A 21,805-nucleotide genomic window follows, 5' to 3' on the forward strand; every position below is an offset into this window, starting at 1 on the left:
CCAACCCTCCCACCATGATTATGGAAAACCATTATGTGGCAGTACAGGAAATAAGTAATCTCCTCCTAAGGCAGAAGAGGAGAAGCCATGTACCCCCCAAGGCTGGGAGGTCTGAGGCCACCACTGTGAAGAGGAAACACAGGGTAGTAGTGTTGGGGGCTCTCTTCTGAGTGGGACAGAGACACCCATCTGTCACCCTGACATGGCATCTTGGGAGGTATGCTGCCTGCCAGGGGCCTGAATCCAAGACATTACAAAGAGACTGTCAAGGATTATCCAGCCCTCTAACTACTACCCCATGCTACTCATCCACGTGGGCACAAATGATGCTGCAAAGTGACACTACAGGGCTCGGAATACGGGTGAAGGAGTTTGGCGCACAGTCCTTCCTGTAAAAGGTAGGGGCCCAGGCAGAGACAGGTGCATCGTGAAAGTGAATGCCTGGCTGCGAAGATGATGTAACCAGGAGGGCTTTTGATTTCCTTGACCATGGGATGCAGTTACAAGAAGGACTGCTAAGCAAAGATGGGGACTGCTAAGCAGGGATGGGGTTTGCAGCCTGACTGAACACTGCTCTGAAAGTCTCCAATCTGTGGCACAGGGACAAGCCTGACACCAACAGTGGAGCACCCACAGGGACATCGCTCGAAGAAGGAGAAAGTACTTGGATGCAGACTGGCTAACCTAGTGATGAAGGCTTTAAACAAGGTTTGATAGGGTCTGGTAACAAAAGCCCACAGATCAGTGAAAAACATGGAGACCTGGGAGATGAATCAGAAATGGGAAGGAGCATGTGCTATAATAGCAGAGATAAAGAAGGGACAAGGCAGAACTGGGGGCAGAATCAAATCAGTATTTTAGATGCTTGTATACAAATGCAAGAAGTATGAGGAATAAGCAGGAAGAATTTAAATTTTTAGTAAATAAGCACAACTATGACATGTTTTGTATCACAGAGACTTGGGATAATATACAAAATTGAAATATTGATCTAGAAGAATACAGCTTGCTCAGGAAGGATAGGCAGGGGAAAAAAGGGAAGGAGGTTATATTAAAAATCTATATACTTGGCAGATTGAGATGGACACAGAAGACAGACTTGTTGAGGGTCTCTGGGTTAGGTTAAAAGGGGTAAAAAAAAGGGTGATATCATGCTAGGGGTCTACTATAGACCACCTACCCAGGCAGAAGAGGTGAATGAGGCTTTTTTAAAACAACTAACAAAATCATCCAAAGAGCAGGATTTGGTGGTGATGGGAGACTTCCACAATCCAGACATATGTTGGGAAACTAACAGGGAACATAGCACAGCACAGATTATCCAACAAGTTCTTGGACTGCATTGGAGACAGTTTTTTATTTCAGAAGGTTGAGAAAGCTACTGGGAGGCGGAACCGGTTCTAGATTTCATTTTAAGAAATAGAGAGGAACTGGTTGAAAATTTGCAAGTGAAAGGCAGCTTGGGTAAAGTGATCATAAAATCAGAATTCAAGATTCTAAGGAATGGTAGAAAAAAGAACAGAAAAATAAAGACAATGGATTTCAGGAAGGCAAACTTTAGTAAATCCAGGACACGTTTACACTACAGGACAAAGTTGAATTAAGATACGTAACTTCAGCTATGTCAATTGCATACCTAAAGTTGAAATAGTTTAATTCAGCTTTTGGCGATGTCTACACAGCAGGAAATAAAAGGAAGTGCAATCTTCCTTCGACTTCCCTTACTCCTCACGAAATGAGGGTTACAGGAGTGGGAGTAAGAAGGCCTCATCTTGACATTATTTTGAAATAATGGCTTGCTGTGTAGATGTGCACGACGTTATTTCGAAATAATGTCAGTTATTCCAAAATACCCATGCTGTGTAGACATAACCTCAGAGAGCTGGTAGGTAAGGTCCCATGGGAAGCAAAACTAAGAGGAAAAACAACTGAAGAAAGTCACTTTTTCAAAGGGACATTATTAATGGCCCAAAATCAAACGATTCCACTGCATAGGAATGATAGAAAGTATGGCAAGAAACCACCTTGGCTTAACTAGGAGATATGACATGATCTAAAAATCAAAGAGGAGTCATATAAAAAGGGAAAACTAGATCAAATTACAAAGGATGAATAACGCAACTATATAGGGGAAAATAACACAAGTATATAGGGGCAAGATTAGAAGGCGAAGGCACAAAACAAGCTCAATGTAGCTAGAGACATAAAGGATAGTAAGAAAACATTCTACAAATATATTAGAAGCAAGAGGAAGACCAAAGACATAGTAATCCCACTGCTCAGTGAAGAGGGAAAAACAATAACAGGAAACAGTATCCCACTTAATTCTTGCCAGCAAGTTAAGGAAGCATGAACTGGATAAATGGACTGGTAAAGTGAATAGAAAACTGGCTAGATTGTCGGGTTCAAGGGGTAGTGATCAATGGCTTGATGCTAAGCGGAGTGCCCCAACGATTGGTTCTAGGGCCAGTTTTGTTCAACATCTTTATTAATTACCTGGATGAGGGAATGGATTGCACCATCAGCAAATTCCCAGTGACACCAACCTAGGGAGAGAGGTAGATACACTGGAGGGTATGCTTAGGGTCCAGAGTGACCTAGACAAATTGGAGGATTGGGCCAAAAGATATCTGATAAGCTTGAACAAGGACAAGTGTAGAGTCCTGCACTTGGGACGGAAGAATCCCAAGCACTGCTACAGGCTGGGGACTGACTGGCTAAGCAGGAATTTGGCAGAAAAGGACCTGGGGGTTACAGTGGATGAGAAGCTGGATGTGAGTCAACAGTGTGCTCTTGTAGCCAAGTGTTAATGGCATATTAGGGTTCATTAAGAGGAGCATTGGCAGCAGATCTAGAGTAGTGATAATATTATTCCCCTTTATTTGGCATTGGTGAGGTCACATCTGGAAAATTGTGTTCAGTTCTGGGCCCCCCACTACTGAAAGGATGCGGACACATTGGAGAGGGTTCAACTGAAGGCAACCAAAATGATTAGGGGGCTGGAGCACATGACCTATGAGGAGAGGCTCAGGGATTTCGGCTTTTTTAGACTGTAGAAGAGGAGGAGTGAGGGGGGATTTGATAGCAGCCTTTAACTACCTGAAGGGAGGTTCCAAAGAGGATGGAGAGAGGCTGTTCTCAGTAGCGACAGATGGCAGAATGAGAAGCAATGGTCTCAAGTTGCAGGGGGGTTTCGTCCAGCTTTGGACAGGGGGCAGGACTCGATGACCTCCTCAGGTCTCTTCCAGATCTATGATTCTATGAAACTTGGAAATGACAGAGGTGCTTAATGACAAGGAAGTTACTCAACTTGTCAGTAACAATGGTTCTTCAAGATGTGTGTCCCTGTGAGTGCTCCATTGTTGGTGTTGGGCTCATCCTGGTACCACAAATCAGATATTTTTCTAGCAGTATCTGGCTGGGCCACATACGCGCATCACAATGTGTGTGCCATTCGCACCTTTGCAGTCTGCACGTGCGGCACACCTGCCCTCAGTTTCTTCATGTATGCCCCATCTGACAAAGATGACCCAAAGAAGCGGAGAGGACGGGTGGGTCATGGAGTACCCAGGGGGACATACATCTCAAAGAACTGTCATTACTGCAGAAAGTGAGTAACTTCCTTTTCTTCTTTGAGTGATGTCCCTGTGGGTGCTCCACTGTTGGTGAAAACATAGCGGTACCCAAAGTTGGTAGGTGGGCTTGGATTAGTTCTTGCGAGCAGTCGAAAGGACTTCGCTGACAACAGGTGAAGGTTGTGCCTGTCCCTGTGGAAATTGTATAATATCTCATGAGGGCATGATTAGATGACCAAGTGGCTGCACACCAAATGTCCTTAAGAGGGACCCCTTTAAGGAATGCCATTGAGGCAGCTACAGCTCATGTCAAGTGAGCTCTGGAAGGTGCACAGAAAGGTTTGCCTTGGAGGGAGTAGCACTGGATAAAACAATGTAATCAACCTGGAAATGCACGGAGGTGACAGAGGTGCTCTGCAAGAGCATTAGGCAAGTGAAACAAAGTGTGTGATTTGTGCAAGCATCACATGCTGTCTATATAGAATGACAGATCCTGCGTATATTGAGACTGTGTAGAATGTCCTCCTCATGGGAAGCATGAGGTTTTGGGGAGAAAGCCGGTAGGATGATGGGGTCATTAATATGTAATTGAAACAAACTTTAATCACCAAGAAAGAGTAGGGTTGAATTATTACTTTGTCCTTGTGAAATACAGTATAGGGTGAAGAAGCTGTGAAAGCAGCAATTTTGTTAACCCGCCTTGCAGATGTGATTGCTATTAAAAAATACCGTCTTTGTTGCTAACAGAGATAGAGAGCATTTGGCCAGGGGCTCGAATAGTGGTCTAGTTAGAGTGTTGAGCCCGAGCCCCAAATCCAACATAGGAGGCTATAGGCCTATGTGAGGGATTGAGATTATTCAGCCTTGTAAGGAACCTTTTGGAAATAGGGTGAGCAAAGTCCAAAACCTCATTGACCGGGCGACAGGGGGGGCTAAGTGGAATGCTGACAGCCTTTATTTCAAATTAACTTCAATAGGGTCTTCATATGCAAACCACTTTTTCAAATTTAATTCGAAATAGCGGAGCACTTATTTCGAATTTGGTAAACCTCATTCTACGAGGAGTAACACCAAATTCGAAATAGCTAATTCGAATTAAGTGCTATCTAGACACAATTCGAAATAGGGGGCTTCCAGCCCTTCCCAGTTTCCCCTGGTAGCCATTCTGGGCCAAACCAGGAAAACTCCTCTTCTCTCTCCCAGCCCCAGGACCCTTAAAGGGGTTAGAGTCTGGCCACTGGGCAAGTGCGAGAGCCAGGCCTGCCAGCAGCTGCAGCCCCTCACCCAGTGGCCACACATTGGCAGCCAGTGGCAGCCAGCTGTCCCCCGCCCAGCACCCAGGGGCCAGCCAGGGGCCATAGATGGCATGCGCTCGCCTGGACTGATGTGGAGATCATGGACCTCATTGAGGTGTGGGGGGAGGCCCCCAATGTCCATGATCTCCGCACCAGTCAGAGAAATGCAACCATCTATGGCTGCATAGCGGCCACCATGGCCTGCAAGGAACACAGGCACACCCAGGAGCAGGTGCGCCTGAAAGTAAAGGAGCTCAGGCAGGCGTACGCCAGGGCCACCAGGGGCAGCGCTGCAGCAGGGGCTGCCACCTGCCCCTACTTCCCCACCCTCGACCGAATCCTGGGGAACGGGGCAGTCTGTGCCAGTCCGGGGGACAATGAGCAAGGAGCTGAGGGCCCTGACCCGGGCATAGAAGAGTGGCCACCACCAGCTGTCCCAGCACCGGAGTCGGCAGGGTCGTCCGGGGAGGCCATTGTCCCCTACTCGGGGGGAGGAGGCGGGGGAGACCAGGGATCATGCGTGTGGGCCATGCCTCCCATGGATCACACAGTCACCTGTGCACATGCGGGCACGTGCCGTGCCACCCTTGGGCAGGTGGCTCCAGCTGCGTGGCACACAAGAGCCATGGCCCGATAGCCACATGTGTGTGTGAAGAGACTCGACACACTACCGACCTCGGGGCGGGACACAGCAGGACGCCCTCCCTTCACACGCCCCCTCTACGCAGGGGCAGGGGATATCTCCCCCCGCCCCGGCCGCACTATACACAGCATAGGGGCATGAGTGCAGTCTCAGGGCAGGTCCCACTCCCGGGCAGAGTTGGACATGCCGACCATGGCCTCTGTGCAAGCACATTGGCTCTGACGGTGCAGGGCACGGTCGCCCTCATCTCGCGGGGGGGGGCGGGCTGGGCATCATCCACGGTGTCCCCAGAGAGAACTGACCATTTTTCTTCTTTCTCTACAGCCACACCAGCTGCTCATGCAGATGCACCACTCCGCCAGGGACATGCCCCTGCACCCGTGGCCTCAGCAGGACCAACACCATGCGGCAGGGGTACCAAGAGCAGCACCTGCAGGCCCTGCGAGCCCAGACCCGGATCATGGAGCAGCGGGCACAGGACGACCGGGAGTTCCAGCGGGAGCTGCTTGCCCAAGGTCATGCCATCTGTCACCATCTGCAGGTCCTGGTGCAGAATGTGCTGCCCCGTGCCGGTCCTGCGCCTGCTGCACCCCAGCTACTGTTCCTCCTCCCACTCCTGCCCCCCCTCCCGCCTCTTCCTCCTCAACCTCCACACCCTCCTCCTCAGCCTCCGCATCCTCCTCCCCATTCTCCCTGGGATGCCGAAGCCCCCTCCCCCGCAGTGCTGGGAGGCAGTGGCCCGGTGAGACCCCTCACCCCTGAAGTGCTGAGCTTCCCCTCCCCCTTCTTCCCCTTGCTTCCCCCTCCCACCTCCAAGTTTTCCCCCTCCCCTCTCCCACACTTTCTCCTCCCCTGTTCCACTGCCCTTCCCAATCTCCCCAGAGTTTCATCCCCACCCCCAGTTCCCTCCCCCAGTTTTGTTAAACAAACAGAGTTTGTATTTGAGACAAAAGTGCATTTTATTTGTTATCAGGAAGGGGGGCTAGGGAAGGGCCCCCTGCATCCTGACAGTCCCTAGATGGCAGCCTGCAGACAGTGCAGCCAGGCTGCTGGCAACGTGTCCACAAGACGCAGCACAGTCCCCAGGGGCAGGTCTGGTTCCATGTTGCAGAGTGCTGTGGTGTCCTGAGTGAGGGCAAGCAGAGCACTCCGAGACACAAATGCTTTGCTGTCCTTCAGTGAGGTAGACCAGCAAGCAGAGAAACCTGAGAACTGTCTGTCCGGGATGGGGAGTAGGGTCCCTTTAAGCACAGACTTCGGACAGCCTGAGGCAGCAGCCTCACTCACTAAGTCCAACACTGATGCCCTGCTGGCACTGGTTCCGGCCAGCCTTACCTTCAATTCAGGGTCCACTCAATGTGGACGCACTATTTCAAATTAGAAAAATGCTATTTCAACTTAGTTTTTGTGTATAACTGCGTTATTTCAAATTAGCTTATTTCAAATTAACTAATTTGAAATAAGTTAATTCAAAATAGCGCTGTAGTAGACATATCCTTAGAGAAGAACCTGACAGGCCTTGTTGTTTCAGGTGCATGATATAGTCAAGGATTACATGGAGAGGAGCATCAGAAGGTCGAATGTTGTTGTTCCTACACCAGAGTGGGAAGCGCTTCCACTTATAAAAGGTATGTACTGCAAGTGGTATATCTCCTAATCTGGAGAAGAATGGCCTTTAATTGCTGGGAACATCTTTTCTCTGCTTCTGAGAATCAGATAGGAACCAGGCCATCAGATGCAGAGTTTCTGAATGGGGATGGAGAAGGGTGCCTCCATTCTGAGATAGGAGGTCTGGGGGAGTTGGAAGAGGGTAAGGAGGTTGAAGAGACATTTGAGAAAGGGAAACCAGGTCTGTCTGGCCCATGCTGGGGCTATGAGGATGACATGGGCCCTGTCCGGGCTGGGGTAGTCATGTGACTGACAGCCCTCTATGTCCCACCTCATCAGTCACCTCTTCCCTCTATGTCAGACAAGGTAACTTCAGACAGTTTTGAAGCCAATTTCAAAAAACTTTGTCCCTCTGTGGCTTACATGCTGGAATCTGGGATTGCAGTCCAACCTCATTGCTTGCTCCATGACAGAAGCTTCAGACATGCTTTCCTTGAATGCTAGGTCCACTTCAAGGAGGACCTGCAAATTTCACAGCACTCCAAGACATGCTCCTCACCAGACAGAAACAGATGTCTCATGTGTTCATCATTCAGAAACAACTGTGTTGCAGGATTGGCAATTCTTGAAGTCCAGGAAATTGCCGTGCTTGGGTGTAGTGTCCCACAACACCTGCAACCTTGGGGGTGGCTTCCATGTACACTCACTGGACTAAAAAGTCACAACACTAACTACCCAAAGCAGAGAGAGATTTGAAGAGAGTTGCTCTGACATATAACATGATGAGCAATAGAAAGAGAACTGAGGAATGTTAAAGCAGCTCTGCTTTTTATACCCTTGCGGAATACACATGGAGGGGAAGATCCTATGTGTCACCTCCCTCTATATACTACCAACTAGCCAATTCATGAGATGTCTACTCACCAACTGTGGAGTATGAATCGAAAACTAGCACTCAAAAGAAGAAAAAAGTTCACCTAGCCCAACAAGTTTACATTTTAAAAACAAATCTTCATCCCATTTTTTGCTCTTCTCCCTCCTTTCTCCAGAGAAAAACATATGGCATTTTTAATTCCTTAATTATGGCAAGGCAGAGATTTTACAGGTAATGATGAATGATGGTTACTATCCTCAATACTACATTTTTCAGTTACTTATCTCACTAACTTATTCCATATATCTATCATATCTTCATGAAGTAGCATGGCTCAAGTCCCTGATAATCTTAAACTAGAAAACTATAAGTTACGTGCACCCTTTTTTACAAAATGGGTACCAGTCTAAAAATGTACTGTAAATGAGAACTATATTAGTTCCTTTCATAATATAGAAATCCTTTATTATGAACCTCAAATAATCTTCATTTTCAATTAGGAAAACATATCTGATTGAGCTTACTGAAACTTGAAGATGATTACCATGCTTTCAAATTCTCTCAAGTTTATTTACTGAAAAGCATTAAGAAATGCCATTATCAGTGCAATAAGAAAATCTAGGTGGATTTCAACTTGGAAGATTTTACCATTTCTGAATTTTACAGAACAGTTACCTGAAGTCATCATTTATTCCAAATTCATTTTTGATATGGTGTTTCTGGCTTTTATTGAAAAATGACTAAGCCTAAAAATATCTCCAAATCACCACGTAAAACTAAAATGACTATTGATATCAAGAAATAGTTCTGAAAATACATCATACTGATGTCACTGGCAAGAGTTCTGTTCATGTCTAGAGGGGCAGCATCAAAACCATAAATAGTTTTCCGGGCATTTTTTTCCATCTTTCAATATGAATTTTGCAATGCTCACAAGCAGATGAGACTGATAAAATAACCTGGATTATGATATGCCACCGAACTCAAGGAAAGGCAGAGAGAAGAAAGGGAAAAGAAGCCAAGTACCATACAAAGTGGAGACAATGGAATCAGTGGGGAAAAAACTAAATGATTAGCAAATTTTTGGAATAAAAATCTAGTTTTTGATCCCACAAATGAGACAGACTCAGTATTGGTATCAGTATTACAACAGAACACAACATATCAATAAAATATGCATAGATACCATTTTCATTAAGTACTAGTTTATTTTTTTATTTGACTTAGTGTAAATGGTATCAGAGGGGTACCCATGTTAGTCTGTAACTTTAAAAACAATGGGTAGTCCTGTGGCATCTTAGAGACTAACAAAAACATATAGAAACATGAGCTTTCATGGGTAAAACCCACTTCATCGATGAGTTGTAAAACTTATGTTATCTGTAATCAGTTAATCAAATATATTCATGATAATTTAATGAATAAAAATATGCTTATATTTCTATAAGTATAAATATAATTTTAGAGCTAGGTTCTTAAGGCAATGGGTTCTATTTAATTCTGTATTTTTTTAGAATTAAAAAAATATATACACACAAAAATTAATCAATTCAAAAGCTAAACTGATTCCACGTGTAATAAAAATGCCAATGAGGAATGGTAAAGTTTATTTTTGTCATTAAAAAAATTGATGTAAAAACAAATCTACTAAATCTAAGGGGTTGATTTTAAAAGACAAAGTCTCTAATTAAAAAAAGCTTTGATTTACTATTTAAATGTTTACAGAATTAACGTATTTCAAATAAAATAAATAAAAAACAAATATAAGATCCACATGCCACTTAAGTCTGGAAAGTGCAAATGCTCATAAATTCTGATTGAAATGAATCAGATTCGTTTGTGATATCCAAACAGTGGTAGTGACACAGAACAGACATTCTGTAATCATATTACACACCGAATATATTAGGATCATGCTTTATAAGTATCAATTGTCATAGAAAAAAATTAGGAGTAGGATCAAGACTCTTAAGCATAAACATATATAGACATATATAAGAGCATGTACATATAGCCTACACACATACACAACATACACAGTATAAGATTTGAAAACATCCTAGAATAACTTGTATGGTGATATATGACAATGTAGCTACTGTGAACAAACATTATTCTCACTGAAGGTGATGCAATCCCAAACACACTTACTTTACAATAAAAAGGTGTTTCCTTAAAGAATGAAATTACTTACCTATAATTATTATCCAAAGGCAAACATCCTGTATAGATCTAATCAATATGTCTAATATATCCACAAGGCAGATATTGCTAGATCTTTCCAAAAATTCTGAAATGGCTCCCTCCTCCACCCAAGATGAACACAGTAGCTTTGAGTTTCAATCTGAGGAATCTGAAAATTCTTCGTGTTTGCTTGTCAGGATTTGGTCTTTGACTAAGTCAGTGTGTATCATCTAGTTACATATCAAGCATCACAATTTAGCATCTACAATGGAAGCAAAAGGGTTGGTGGAGGGAAGGGTTGGTAAGCAATGCTTTAGTGTTATAGTTTAGAAAGAAATTTGGTTGAACTAGCCACAGCTTCTCTTAATATTCCTGAGGCACGCATACTGCAGACTTGTTCTGTCACACTCTCCCATCTGATACAGTGTATGCTTCACCTCAGCATCCTACCAGTTCTGCTATATGGTATATGGAAGAAAGATAAGGCCATGTCCCATTTCTTCTCGACCAACCAGCAAAGGAGCTAAGAGAGAACAGTGTTTGCCAACCCAACAGAATTTAGCATTGAACCTGTAAGAGCTCAGAAGGCAGAAGACTATCTGTTCCTAACATCTTACACACATTATACACTGAGGACAATCCAGTCATAAGGATGCCATTGGAGATTAATACGGTAACAATGCAACCACTAAAAATCTTAAGAGGTTACATGAACTGCAGGCTCTCGAATATGAAGCTTAGCTTTATACTGCAAAGCCCCTCCACGAGTAGGTCTGTCAGGCCCTGCTGGCTCAGCACCCGGGGAGATGTCTTTGCTGCCCTGCAGTAGTGAAGCTGCTTCTCCAGGAACCAGCAGAGCTTAACTGATACCATTAACCAATAAGCATCAGCTTAATGGTTAAACGGTTAATCAGTTAAACTCTAACATCACCAATGGCGATCTCAAGATCTTTTAAGAGTAAAATAGAAAGGTGTGACCTCGGTTTGATAATAATACTCAATCTATCTAAGCTACCACCTGTACCAAAACAGTATTTGTTAATAGCCACTTTCTCTGTTTTATTCTCCACTTTCATGTTTGTTTGTGTTTTAAATAAAACTGCTTTGACTAGAGCAGAATGTAGCAGAAGCAATAAAAACTGGAATTGTTGCATGATGTTTAGAAAAGATTTGGGATAATTCATTACCGAGCCTTATGACTGAACCGTGGCCTTCCTTCAGTTCCTCCTTTCTGAAACTTTGCATTCCCAAAGGAGGTCAGGATACATCTCACTATAAATAAGGTGGGATGGGTGGAAGAAGTAATTAAGGATAGGGACTCAGGAGAGGAGGAGAATGTGTCAGACAGGAAAAAGAGGAATTGACCTGATGTCCAGGATACTAGCAGCGACTTAAAATCAAAGAACAGGTGTTCAATAGTTACATGATTTATTGATCTTGATTTAAGATTCAACCTTTGGTTTACAATGGCTGACTTACAGGGGATCTATGATATCAGATTCTTCAATGTACCGGAAGTCACCCAATGCCATCCCAAAGTGAGTGATCTAGTATGCCTTCAGTTTATACTCTTACAGGGACTCCATTGCCTCAAGCAACGAGTGTTGAAATTCGAGGAATTATTGATAACATTTTTCTGATATCTGTCCACATTTATGCAATGATATAAAGGGAAGAGCTATCTTTAAGTAAATATATTCCCTGCCATGAAGTCATAAAAAAATGAAAGTTCCTAAGCTAGAAAAAATAGATGGTGGTGTAGCACAGCTTACTCATAATTTATTCTTCTGTGAAGTGGCTATGTTAGCCATATAAAGCAAAGCAGAGTTCCCCCATGCTCAAATAGAATGTATATTCATACAACTGTGCATAACATGTGGATGCTTCAGAAAAGCCACCACCATACTGTCTACATAGTAAATACCTGTGTTTTAAGAATGTATCTTAAATACATCAGTTGAATGAAAATACAAAAAGAAACATGATACATACATGCACAGAAGTTCTACAGATATGGAGTTCATATAACATAATAAGAATAACTACTCTAAGAAATATCTGAATGTGTTCACTTAAAACACTTACTCAAATTCTTTCTTACTAGACAACTATAGTTTTAGAGCTGACCTTGGGACATGCTGAGTCCCTGCAATCGCGTACTGAACTCAGTGAGACACAAATTTTCAGCACCTCCCAGGATCAGATCTTCAGCTCTCAACAAAAGCTACTGTAAAGTATTATGTACGATTATAAGAATGAATTAGCTAACAGGCAATGTTCCAGAGCGTAGTAAAAATTACTTCATCTAGAATTATGTTACTACTCCTTGGATCAAAGACTTTACTTTTTAAAAAGTGGATACCTGCGGTCCATCTCTGGCTTCATAGAAGTCACCCACTCCTATTTTTGCACTGAAGCTGAAATTGTCCCTTGAGATATCCATTATTCCATTTCTGCTGAGATACTGAAAAAATCACATATTTTTCCACTTCAGGTTTTAAATAATTACAGCCCAGCTTTGATGTACAGCTAATGTCAGGAGTTAAATGTTCTGCAAACTCTATCAAGGGGATATGCCTCTATAAGAAGTCAATTTAGAAACAGGTTAGGGTACATCACACAATATTTTGTATCAAGGAATTTTATTTGAGGAAAAGTGCATTTTTTTATTGTACACATTCTTAATTTTACCAGAAGGCATACAAATTGAAGAAAAAGTATGTATGTACCTTTACTACTTCAGGATACTGCCTCAGCTTCTTTCCACATGGTGCATAATATGCTACTTCTCCCTGAAGGCGACCACCAAAATTCCTTACCCGCGTTTCTCTTTGCCAGCTATAGTAATAGTAAATATAGGTGTGCATTAAAACTCTTTTCTTGAATTCAATATGAACATGAATTTATTAATTTTACATTAAAGTCAAGAGACAAGATATCTAAAACTGTGATGTCCAACACGCTAGCCACTAGTCACACGTGGCTATTTGGCTGGTTGAGTATGTTTAGTTCACTTTAGCAGTAGCCACTATAGTGGCTACTGGCTTCAGAACTGGTTGGACACCATGGATCTGAAGTGATTACGGCAAAAATGTGACTGGTGCAAAAATGGCATTGTACCAGGTTATTTTATCAACCTTTAAAATAAATTTTAACATTTTAGTGCACACACTGTTCTGGGAAAATGAACAGATTCTATTTTGGTCCGTGAATTACTGACAAAACTACTACTGAATTTTCAATTTCAAAACAATTAAGTAACAAATCTTAACATCTGAAACTAATCAAAGTTGATTTGGAAGTAATTGAGAGACAATATATGTGAAGACTGGAATTTTCAAAGGGACAGAAAGTGTCACTCAAAGTCAAAGGAGTGCTTAAGTCCCTGAGTGACTTTGCAAATTCCATGTCAAACTTGACAATGCCATTTTTAAAAACAAGTGACCATTCACTTTATGAAACAGTCCATGCGATCGCCTTCCAAATACTGTTCAAATAAATATAAAACGTACCCATACTCTAAGGGAATACGCAACTCTCGTTCATCTGTTATTCTTCGCCTTTTTGAAGTACCTTAAATAGAGTTTAATTGATTAGCATTGGAAAGCAATGAGATGACAGAGAATCACTTTACTGATAAGTGCTTTCCATTACTCAGATCCCCAAACCAGAACAGCAAACACCTTCTATCCATTGCGTATATGACACAAACTGAATACAAATTATTTGCACCCACTACTTTTTTGGAAGGTCCTTTTCCCACTGGATTCTCTTTAGTTGTGAATATAGTAGAACTTAAGAGTTCTCTCATTTGAAACTTAAAGTACACAATTAGGCGGCAGCAGAGACAAAAAAAATACAGTGCAGTGTTAAACATAAACTACTAAAAAAATAAAAAGAAAGCAGAATTTTTCTGCTACATAGTAAAGTTTCAAAGTTATATTCAAAGTTCAGTTGTGAATTTTTCAACCTTAACTTTTTTTCAGAGTCACAAACATTTCAGAGTTAAAAAACATCCATTCCCGAGGTGTTTGTCAATCTGAGGTTCTACTGTACCTCCTCTGCAATAGGCAATGAGAAGTGGACATCCGAGGCATCCTTGAAATCAAGGGAAGCATAATTTATCAGAAATTAAGTATTAATAAGTCTTAATTACATTTATCTTATATGTCCTTTCTCAATGAGTACCAGATTTGTGCAAAAAATAGACACTGCTTTCTAATAGTGTGCACTTTTGATGCAAGTAAACTAAAGGCAGAGTAGCAGTGGAGACTGGATACAGTTATAAATGGTTAAGCAAGGTGATAAATCTTTTTACATGACTGACTAATAATATGGCAGACAAAAAATAACCTTTGATTCTAGAGTGGTGGATCTGAGTAGGCAGAAAGCGATATACCACATATTAAAGAAAACATTTAAGATAAAATGCACATCAATTCCATACAGAAACAAAATACAGACAAATATGGACATGCCAAATTTTTGCACCACGTGTAAGCTTATATTATTAAATAAAACTAGTGCCAGCTAATCAGAGTGCTGAAGAATAATATAAGTTTCAGGGGATAAGAATTCAGGTTATTCATATGATGTAAAACCAAAAAGCCTGCATCTAACGGAAAGAGAAAGATAAAAATAGGTTATTTCAAAGCCAATCTGCATAACAGCAGATGACTTTTCATTAGTGGTTAAGCAAGCAACTCTTATTTCACTAAACTCTAAATGTAAGGATAAATTGGTTTCTGATTCAATGTCAAAATATTGTCAAATATTGTCTGATTCAATGTCAAAACAAAAATATTTATTTTCATCAGAAGTAAGTAGCACTCCACTAACAATCAACAGACTCATTTTAATAATTATTGAATATTATGAATTGGGAAATAAAAGAATGATCATTTGCACACAAAAAGCTAAAGGTAATACTTAAAATGTGTCATAAATGTATTATTAAATTATCTATTGTGAACTTTGCAAAAATAATGGAACAGACAATATTCTTGTTGAGAAGAGTGTAAAGATAGGCAGTTTTTGGTGCAGTGTACACAATGTGGAGTGGGAAGGTCCTTCTTTAACTGAAATAGAAAAATACTACTAGTTAGGTCTTATACCATAGATTTCCAAGTAGTTAGAAAAGAGACTAGTATCACTATTTCCATTCTAGAGATGTGGAATGTGAGGCACAGAGAAGTGAAGTGGTCTGTCCGAACTCCAGACCCAGACACCTTGAGACCCTGGCTGGTGCTCTATCCACTAGTCGCAGTCCCAGAAAGACAGTAATGATCACCCCAGATGTTTTGAAAATAAATTCTGGGAATCAACTTTAGAATTCAGGTAGTGGTCCAGAAAGGTACTAAGTATCCACAATTCTGACTCAATGGAAGTTACAGATGGTCAGTGCCTCTAAAGATCATGCAAAGGATAGGAAGGTCAGTGTCAAGTTGCAACACTGTACATTATGGACACTTGACTATGATTCTTAAATACATTTATGACACACATTCCTCAGACACTTTGTTATATAAAAGATAATAAAGATACCACAATGTGTACTTGGGGTAAGTGTAGAAGGCGGCGTCCCAAGAAAAACTGGTGACTGAGATTCAGGACATAAGGCAGCAGGAGCAGAGCTTGGAGTCTTTACTATTTGGAGATTAAGTGGCGTAGAGTGAGCTGACAGACCGATGGAAGAGCTTTTCACAGAGGAAGTTGTTTTATTCAGTTTCAGTGATGTTTTCTCTCCCTCTGTATCGGTATCAGATTCATCTTGATCTTTTTCATCCTCCTCCTCATCTTCAGACCCTTCTGTATCCGACTCTGAATTACTGTCAGATTCTTTGGAAAAACAGTAAAAAAATACATATTATAAAGAGACAATCAACAGCACACTGAGAATTGTGCATTGTAGCTTTGTGTCATTCTCGCATTTCCCAAGACTGTGGATAAATTAATTAAGAAATGTTTTAAAAGGATGCCTTTTAGTATCACTAGACGATCATTATGAATTTACCCAGACTTTAACTTGACTGGAACCAGTACAGAACAAAGTAACAAGAGTGTTAGAAAATTTATTTCTTCAAAATTTTGATTAATATTTTCAATGTTTATATTGAAAAGTTAAATAATAACCTGATTGGCTATCATCAGAATCCTCATCATCTTCATCTTCATCATCATCTTCTTCATCATCGTCATCATCATCGTCTTCATTTGAGTCATCAGAGTCTTTACTACTAGGAATGTCTGAATCTGTTCCTCTAAACTGTTCCACTAAAGTTTTTGAAGAATGAAGGCGGTGCTGTGTTTTTACTGATGTTATTGCATTATTGCTGACTGCTTTTTCCTTTCCCAGACCAGGTAACACAGGAGAGGTAGAGGGCATAACAGGTGTCCGGTTACCAGATGTTTTTTTCCCACAAGTACTTACATTTCCTGGTGAAGAAAAGGGGGCACTGCTAGAAGTAGCCATGTTTTCATTTAGCTTAGGCTGGGATTTAGATTTGGTTATAAGTGCTAGAGGTGCTTCCTGAATGACACTCTGAATAACTCCATTAGGTTGGTGATTATTTAAAAGTGCATTTGTCAAGAATGGATTAGAATGGTTGTTTTCTAGAGATGCGTGTTTTTGATGAGCTGGTAAACTAGAGGTTGGTTTTGGACTTGACAAAGCTGCGATAACCTTCTTCAGGTTCTTAGATGATTCGTGTTTCTTGAACTGTGTTGGGAATGTCTGTTTATATTGTTCCTGTGGAGACAGAGAGGCAACAAAATAAAAAAAGACTGCATCTCACGAGGAAAATTATATTTGCCCTCACCTTTTGCATCCACAAAAAGTAAGTTTAGTAGGTGGGAGAATAGGTAGCTCACAAGGTGGGTAGATGATCTAGGGTTGCCAGGTGTCCGGCATTGGACCAGATAGCCCAGTATTTGCACCATCTGTCTGGTAAATACATTTAGAAAATACTGGATATACAAAATGCTTTTCCCAGATCAGCACCTGACAGAAATTAGGGAGGGGTGGGGGGAGTGGCCTATGCCAACAAAAATTTTCCTGGCACTTTTTTTTTGGAGGGGAGGGGGGGAGGGAAGAAGAAGAGAGATTACGGTATTTTTGCTGAAACCATCTGGCAACCCTAAGATGATCGGGTATTAGGACATCTAGATTTTTCAGTGATAAATCAAGTAAAGAAAGATGACTGACCCAGGGATTCAAGATATTAAGCTCATGGGAGTAATGATATAAGCTTCAGTCTGAACACTCCTATCACCTGCTACACTTATAACTGGAAACTAATAATTTATCTCTTATTAAAACATGGCCATCAGAAAAAAATACACGAAACAGGACATGCCCAGTGTAGTGTTTTTTACTTCTATTGCTATGGAAATCTGATAATCTTGCTTTTCTTATTTACACACAGTAAAACAACTTAATGCAAATCAAACTGTTAGCTCATAAATCTTAAACACTAAATATAACACTTAATGAATACATCATCATAATGGCTTCTTAAAATAACAGAAGATTAAAAGATGTCTGGAATAGCAAAATTTGAAACAGAAATCAATGAGAATATGCGAGCCACTAGGATCATTCCAAAAGGCGTTGTTAGAATACCAGGCTGTTGGTTATCTAGATGAGCAGTGGTTGAAAATGCTCAAAGGCAGCATACTTATTCTTTAGTTAGGGAAACAAAGCAGCTCTTGAATTCACTCAACAACCACCAAGAGATTCCCTTTCCATACATCTTAATCAGTTTTAAACTCCTATCAGGGTGCCTCAGAAGTTTACAGTAGACCTTATGCTATATTTTCAAGGCTCTTTTAAGGGCCATAAGAATACTCCATTTTCCCCAAGGGAAAATAATCAATGAAAATATACAGGCAATATCCATACACGAATAAGAAATTATGATTACACACTACACATGTTAAAGTGTTAAAACTACATTAACAATCTGACTGAAATCATGAGAAGCAAAGATAAAAATACTCAGGCTGGACAATCCCAGAGGAGTGAATTTTCAATGCGGTGCACTGATTTTTAGCAACTCAACTCCTTAATAGGAGCCATATGACAAAATCCCTTTTTCTTTCTTTGTCAGCATGTAATCTATATATACACATTTTAGAGAGTGAGTATGTCTGTCTATCCAGGAGTCCATCCATCCATGAGTCTGTATTGCTCAAGAACTCCTGCTAAACCCCTAAGAGCTAGGACCACCAAATTTGGTACATAGCTTCCTCTTATCGTAAGAGTGGTATTTAATTTACAATTAGTAATATACCACAGTACAAATTACTAATGGTAAATTAAATACCACTCTCTACAGAAAACCCACTGACTCCTACAGTTACCTACATGCCTCCAGCTCCCAACCAGGACACACCATACGATCCATCGTCTATAGCCAAGCCCTTAGGTACAACAGCATTTGCTCTAATCCCACTGACAGAGACCAGAAACTTCAGGATCTCTACTAAGCGTTTGTAATTCTCAATTAACCACTGGGGGAAATAAAAAAAAACAAACAAATTGAAAGAGCCAGACGAATACCCAGAAACCATCTACTTCAAGACAGGCCCAAGAAAACCAGCAATAGAACACCACTTGTCATCACCTATGGCCCCAAACTTAAACCCCTCCAACGCATTATCAATAACCTACAACCTATATTGGAACAGGTTAGGGGGACAGTCTCCAATATAGTCTCCTATAGACAACCACGTAACCTCAGGATGATTCTTACCAACAACCACAGGACATACCACGCCCATGCCAACCCTGGAACTTTCCCTTGCAACAAACCCCGTTGCCAACTTTGACCACATATTTACTCTGATGACACCATCACTGGACCTAACCATGTCAGTTACAAGATCAAGAACACATATTCCTGTTCATCCAGAAATATAATTTATGCCATCATGTACCAACAGGGTCCTTCTGCCATGTATATCGGACAAACTTCTCAGATACTTCGCCAAAGAATTAATGCCCACAAATCAGACATCTTCACAAGGATAAACCAGTTTCTTTTCATTTCAACCAACCTGGGCATAATCTTAGTGACCTCACTACATGTATCTTACTTCAAAGAGACTTTAACACCAGACTACAAAAAGAAACCTCAGAAATGTCATTCATGCTTAAATTTGACACTTTATTTAAGTGGGCCTTAACAAAGATGCTAATTACCTTACCAATTACAAAGATAGCTTCCCCAATTATCGTCCCTAGTATCATTATCTCATAGATACTAGCCCTTCTCCTCATCCCCCTTCTGTTCTAAATCTGATTTGTCAGTTTTATAATGTGTTCACTTTTTTTTCATTGTATTCCTTTGGTACATATGGTCATGCCAATTCTCTTCTAGAATTTGATCTGAGGAAGTGGGTCGGGCCAACGAAAGATCACCACCTAATAAACCATCTTGTTAGTCTTTAAAGTACTGCATAATCCTTTCTTTTGTTTCAGCAAGATCACACTAACATGGCTACATCTCTATTACAATGGAAAGGAAAAGTTCTGAGAGCAGGGACAGTTATGTTCTGTAATGACCACAGGGGGGAGGCGAGTGTGGGAGATAGCTATTCTGCAGAGTGACCACAGGGGGATAGCTGCACCAGGAAGAGTGGCCAGGGTTCTCCATATAGCCAGCCAATGACCAAAGTAAGCAGGCCTCCTACCCCCAACGCTGAATGAGGGAGGGGGTCCTGCCAGCCAGCAACCCTGTTCTCCTTGCGAGAAGCCACCTGCCAGCCCAATCCCCCCACCCCTAGCGAGGACCCAGTCCCATCCTCTCCCCAGGATGGGGGGGCAGCGCAGCTTGTGGGAGAAATATCCAGGGCAACATAGCCCCAGCTCCCCAGGAAGAACTGTCGACGGAGCAGCAACACTTCCACCCACTATGGGTGGCTCTGGTAAGTCCCCCCAATTTTTCAGCACCTTAGGCTGAGCCCCTTACCCTCAGTTTTCCTGTGACTTCAAGCCCCCATCCTGACTCTGGCACCCCCACTCTCTACCCTGAGCCCCCTCCCCCCAATCTGTGCCCTGACTCCTGCACTCCTCACTCCCCTAGCCTTGAGCCCAACACATTCCCAAATCCCCGTCCTGACTCCTGCACCTCTGATACTTGCAGCCCCCTGCCCTGAAGGGCCCAAGTAACTCTGGGTAAACCTTCTAGTACAATTAATACAGAAGTTTATAACCTTCATAATCCAGCAAGGTGCACTTACACTGTCTTTAGCTTCTATTTTTCCTAATATTATATTATAGTATTTCAGATCCCTCAGAATTCTAAGATACTACGATAAAGAATAAGAAAATAATACTGCATTATTTAGTTAGGTATGGTCTATTCTACATGTCTACATTGGCATATCTATGTTGCTCAACAGTGTGAAAAATCTACAAGGAGTGATGTAGTTGTACTGACCAACTCCGCTCCCCGTCCCCACCCTTCCAGACAGCACCATGCTTTTCCCACCAACATAAGAACCATCCTTCAGGGAGATGAATTAACTATGCTGGAAGATCTTTCTCTTTTCAATGTACATCTTCATTAAAGTGCTGCAGCTGTGCCAATGCAGCATTTTAAATGTAGACTTGCCATTAATGTATGTTAAACCTTAAATACTGCCTTAAAACATGAGTTTTTATATTTTTATTAGCAGTAAAGTATTTTCCTTTCCTCCCATAGGTCAATATTCCACTGGAGCTTGAAGAATCTCTCAAGCTTTTGCTTTTTTTCAAGGATCCTCCAAATGCAAAAATCTAACCCACTGATTAAGAACTGGAGAGTGCTCCCAACAGAGTCAAACATTTCATAGGCTGCCTTCAGAAAATATCCATGTTATAGCCCCTATTAGTTTAGAGCAATGATTTCAGGTGACACTCATGCTCCTAATGCTAATGCGCTACATTATTCTTGTATTACTGTCTTAGTGCTAGATTCTGGTTCCCCTCTATTACCCTGGGCTATGTCTAGACTGCAAGCCTCTTTTGAAAGAGGCTCTTTCGAAAGATACTTTCGAAAGAGCCTCTTTCGAAAGAGAGCGTCTAGACTGCATGTTGAACTTTCGAAAAAGCGGCTTGCTTTTTCGAAAGAAAGCATCCAGTGAGTCTGGATGCTCTCTTTCGAAGAAGCCCTATTTACATTGAAGAACGCCTTCTTTCGAAAGAGGAACTTTCGAAAGAAGGCGTTCTTCCTCGTGAAATGATGTTTACCGCCATCGAAAGAAAAGCCGCGTTCTTTCGATTTAATTTCGAAAGAACGCGGCTTGAGTCTGGATGCAGGGGAAGTTTTTTCGGAAAAAGGCTACTTTTCCCGAAAAAAACCCTGAGTCTGGACAGAGCCCTGGTGAATACTCACATTAATAGTCTTACTGAGTTTCTTGTGGATAACGGCCAGATTTTTAAAGATACTCAGAAACTAAAAATGTAGATAAATAACTAGCGGGATTTTTATAGAGCCTTAGCCACTAACTTCTATTGATATCAATGACATTTTTTAAAACTACTAGACATCTAACTTCCACTGATATCAATAGAAGTTAATGTTCTATACACTTTTAAAATCCCATTTGATACTTACCTACACTTATAGGCACCCAAATATCT

The 21,805-nt window shown here is 41.5% G+C and overlaps 1 protein-coding gene across 27 annotated transcripts in view; it reads right to left on the minus strand.

Annotated features, from left to right (window-relative positions):
- Nucleotides 1-21,805, minus strand: part of BAZ2B (bromodomain adjacent to zinc finger domain 2B) — a 337,721-nt gene that overhangs the window by 114,995 nt on the left and 200,921 nt on the right. For 20 of the 27 annotated variants that reach the window (XM_075933462.1, XM_075933451.1, XM_075933455.1 and 17 more), the window contains 5 exons: nt 16,312-16,927; nt 15,724-16,017; nt 13,692-13,752; nt 12,909-13,017; nt 12,542-12,643 (listed from right to left, as the gene is read on the minus strand). In XM_075933462.1, coding sequence (XP_075789577.1) covers nt 12,542-12,643; nt 12,909-13,017; nt 13,692-13,752; nt 15,724-16,017; nt 16,312-16,927 — 1,182 coding nt within the window. The remainder of the gene's footprint in view (nt 1-12,541; nt 12,644-12,908; nt 13,018-13,691; nt 13,753-15,723; nt 16,018-16,311; nt 16,928-21,805) is intronic. The other 7 variants (XM_075933466.1, XM_075933478.1, XM_075933469.1 and 4 more) reach the window with 2 other exon arrangements.

Source organism: Pelodiscus sinensis, chromosome 7, assembly GCF_049634645.1.
Source record: "Pelodiscus sinensis isolate JC-2024 chromosome 7, ASM4963464v1, whole genome shotgun sequence".
Taxonomy (NCBI): domain Eukaryota; kingdom Metazoa; phylum Chordata; order Testudines; family Trionychidae; genus Pelodiscus; species Pelodiscus sinensis.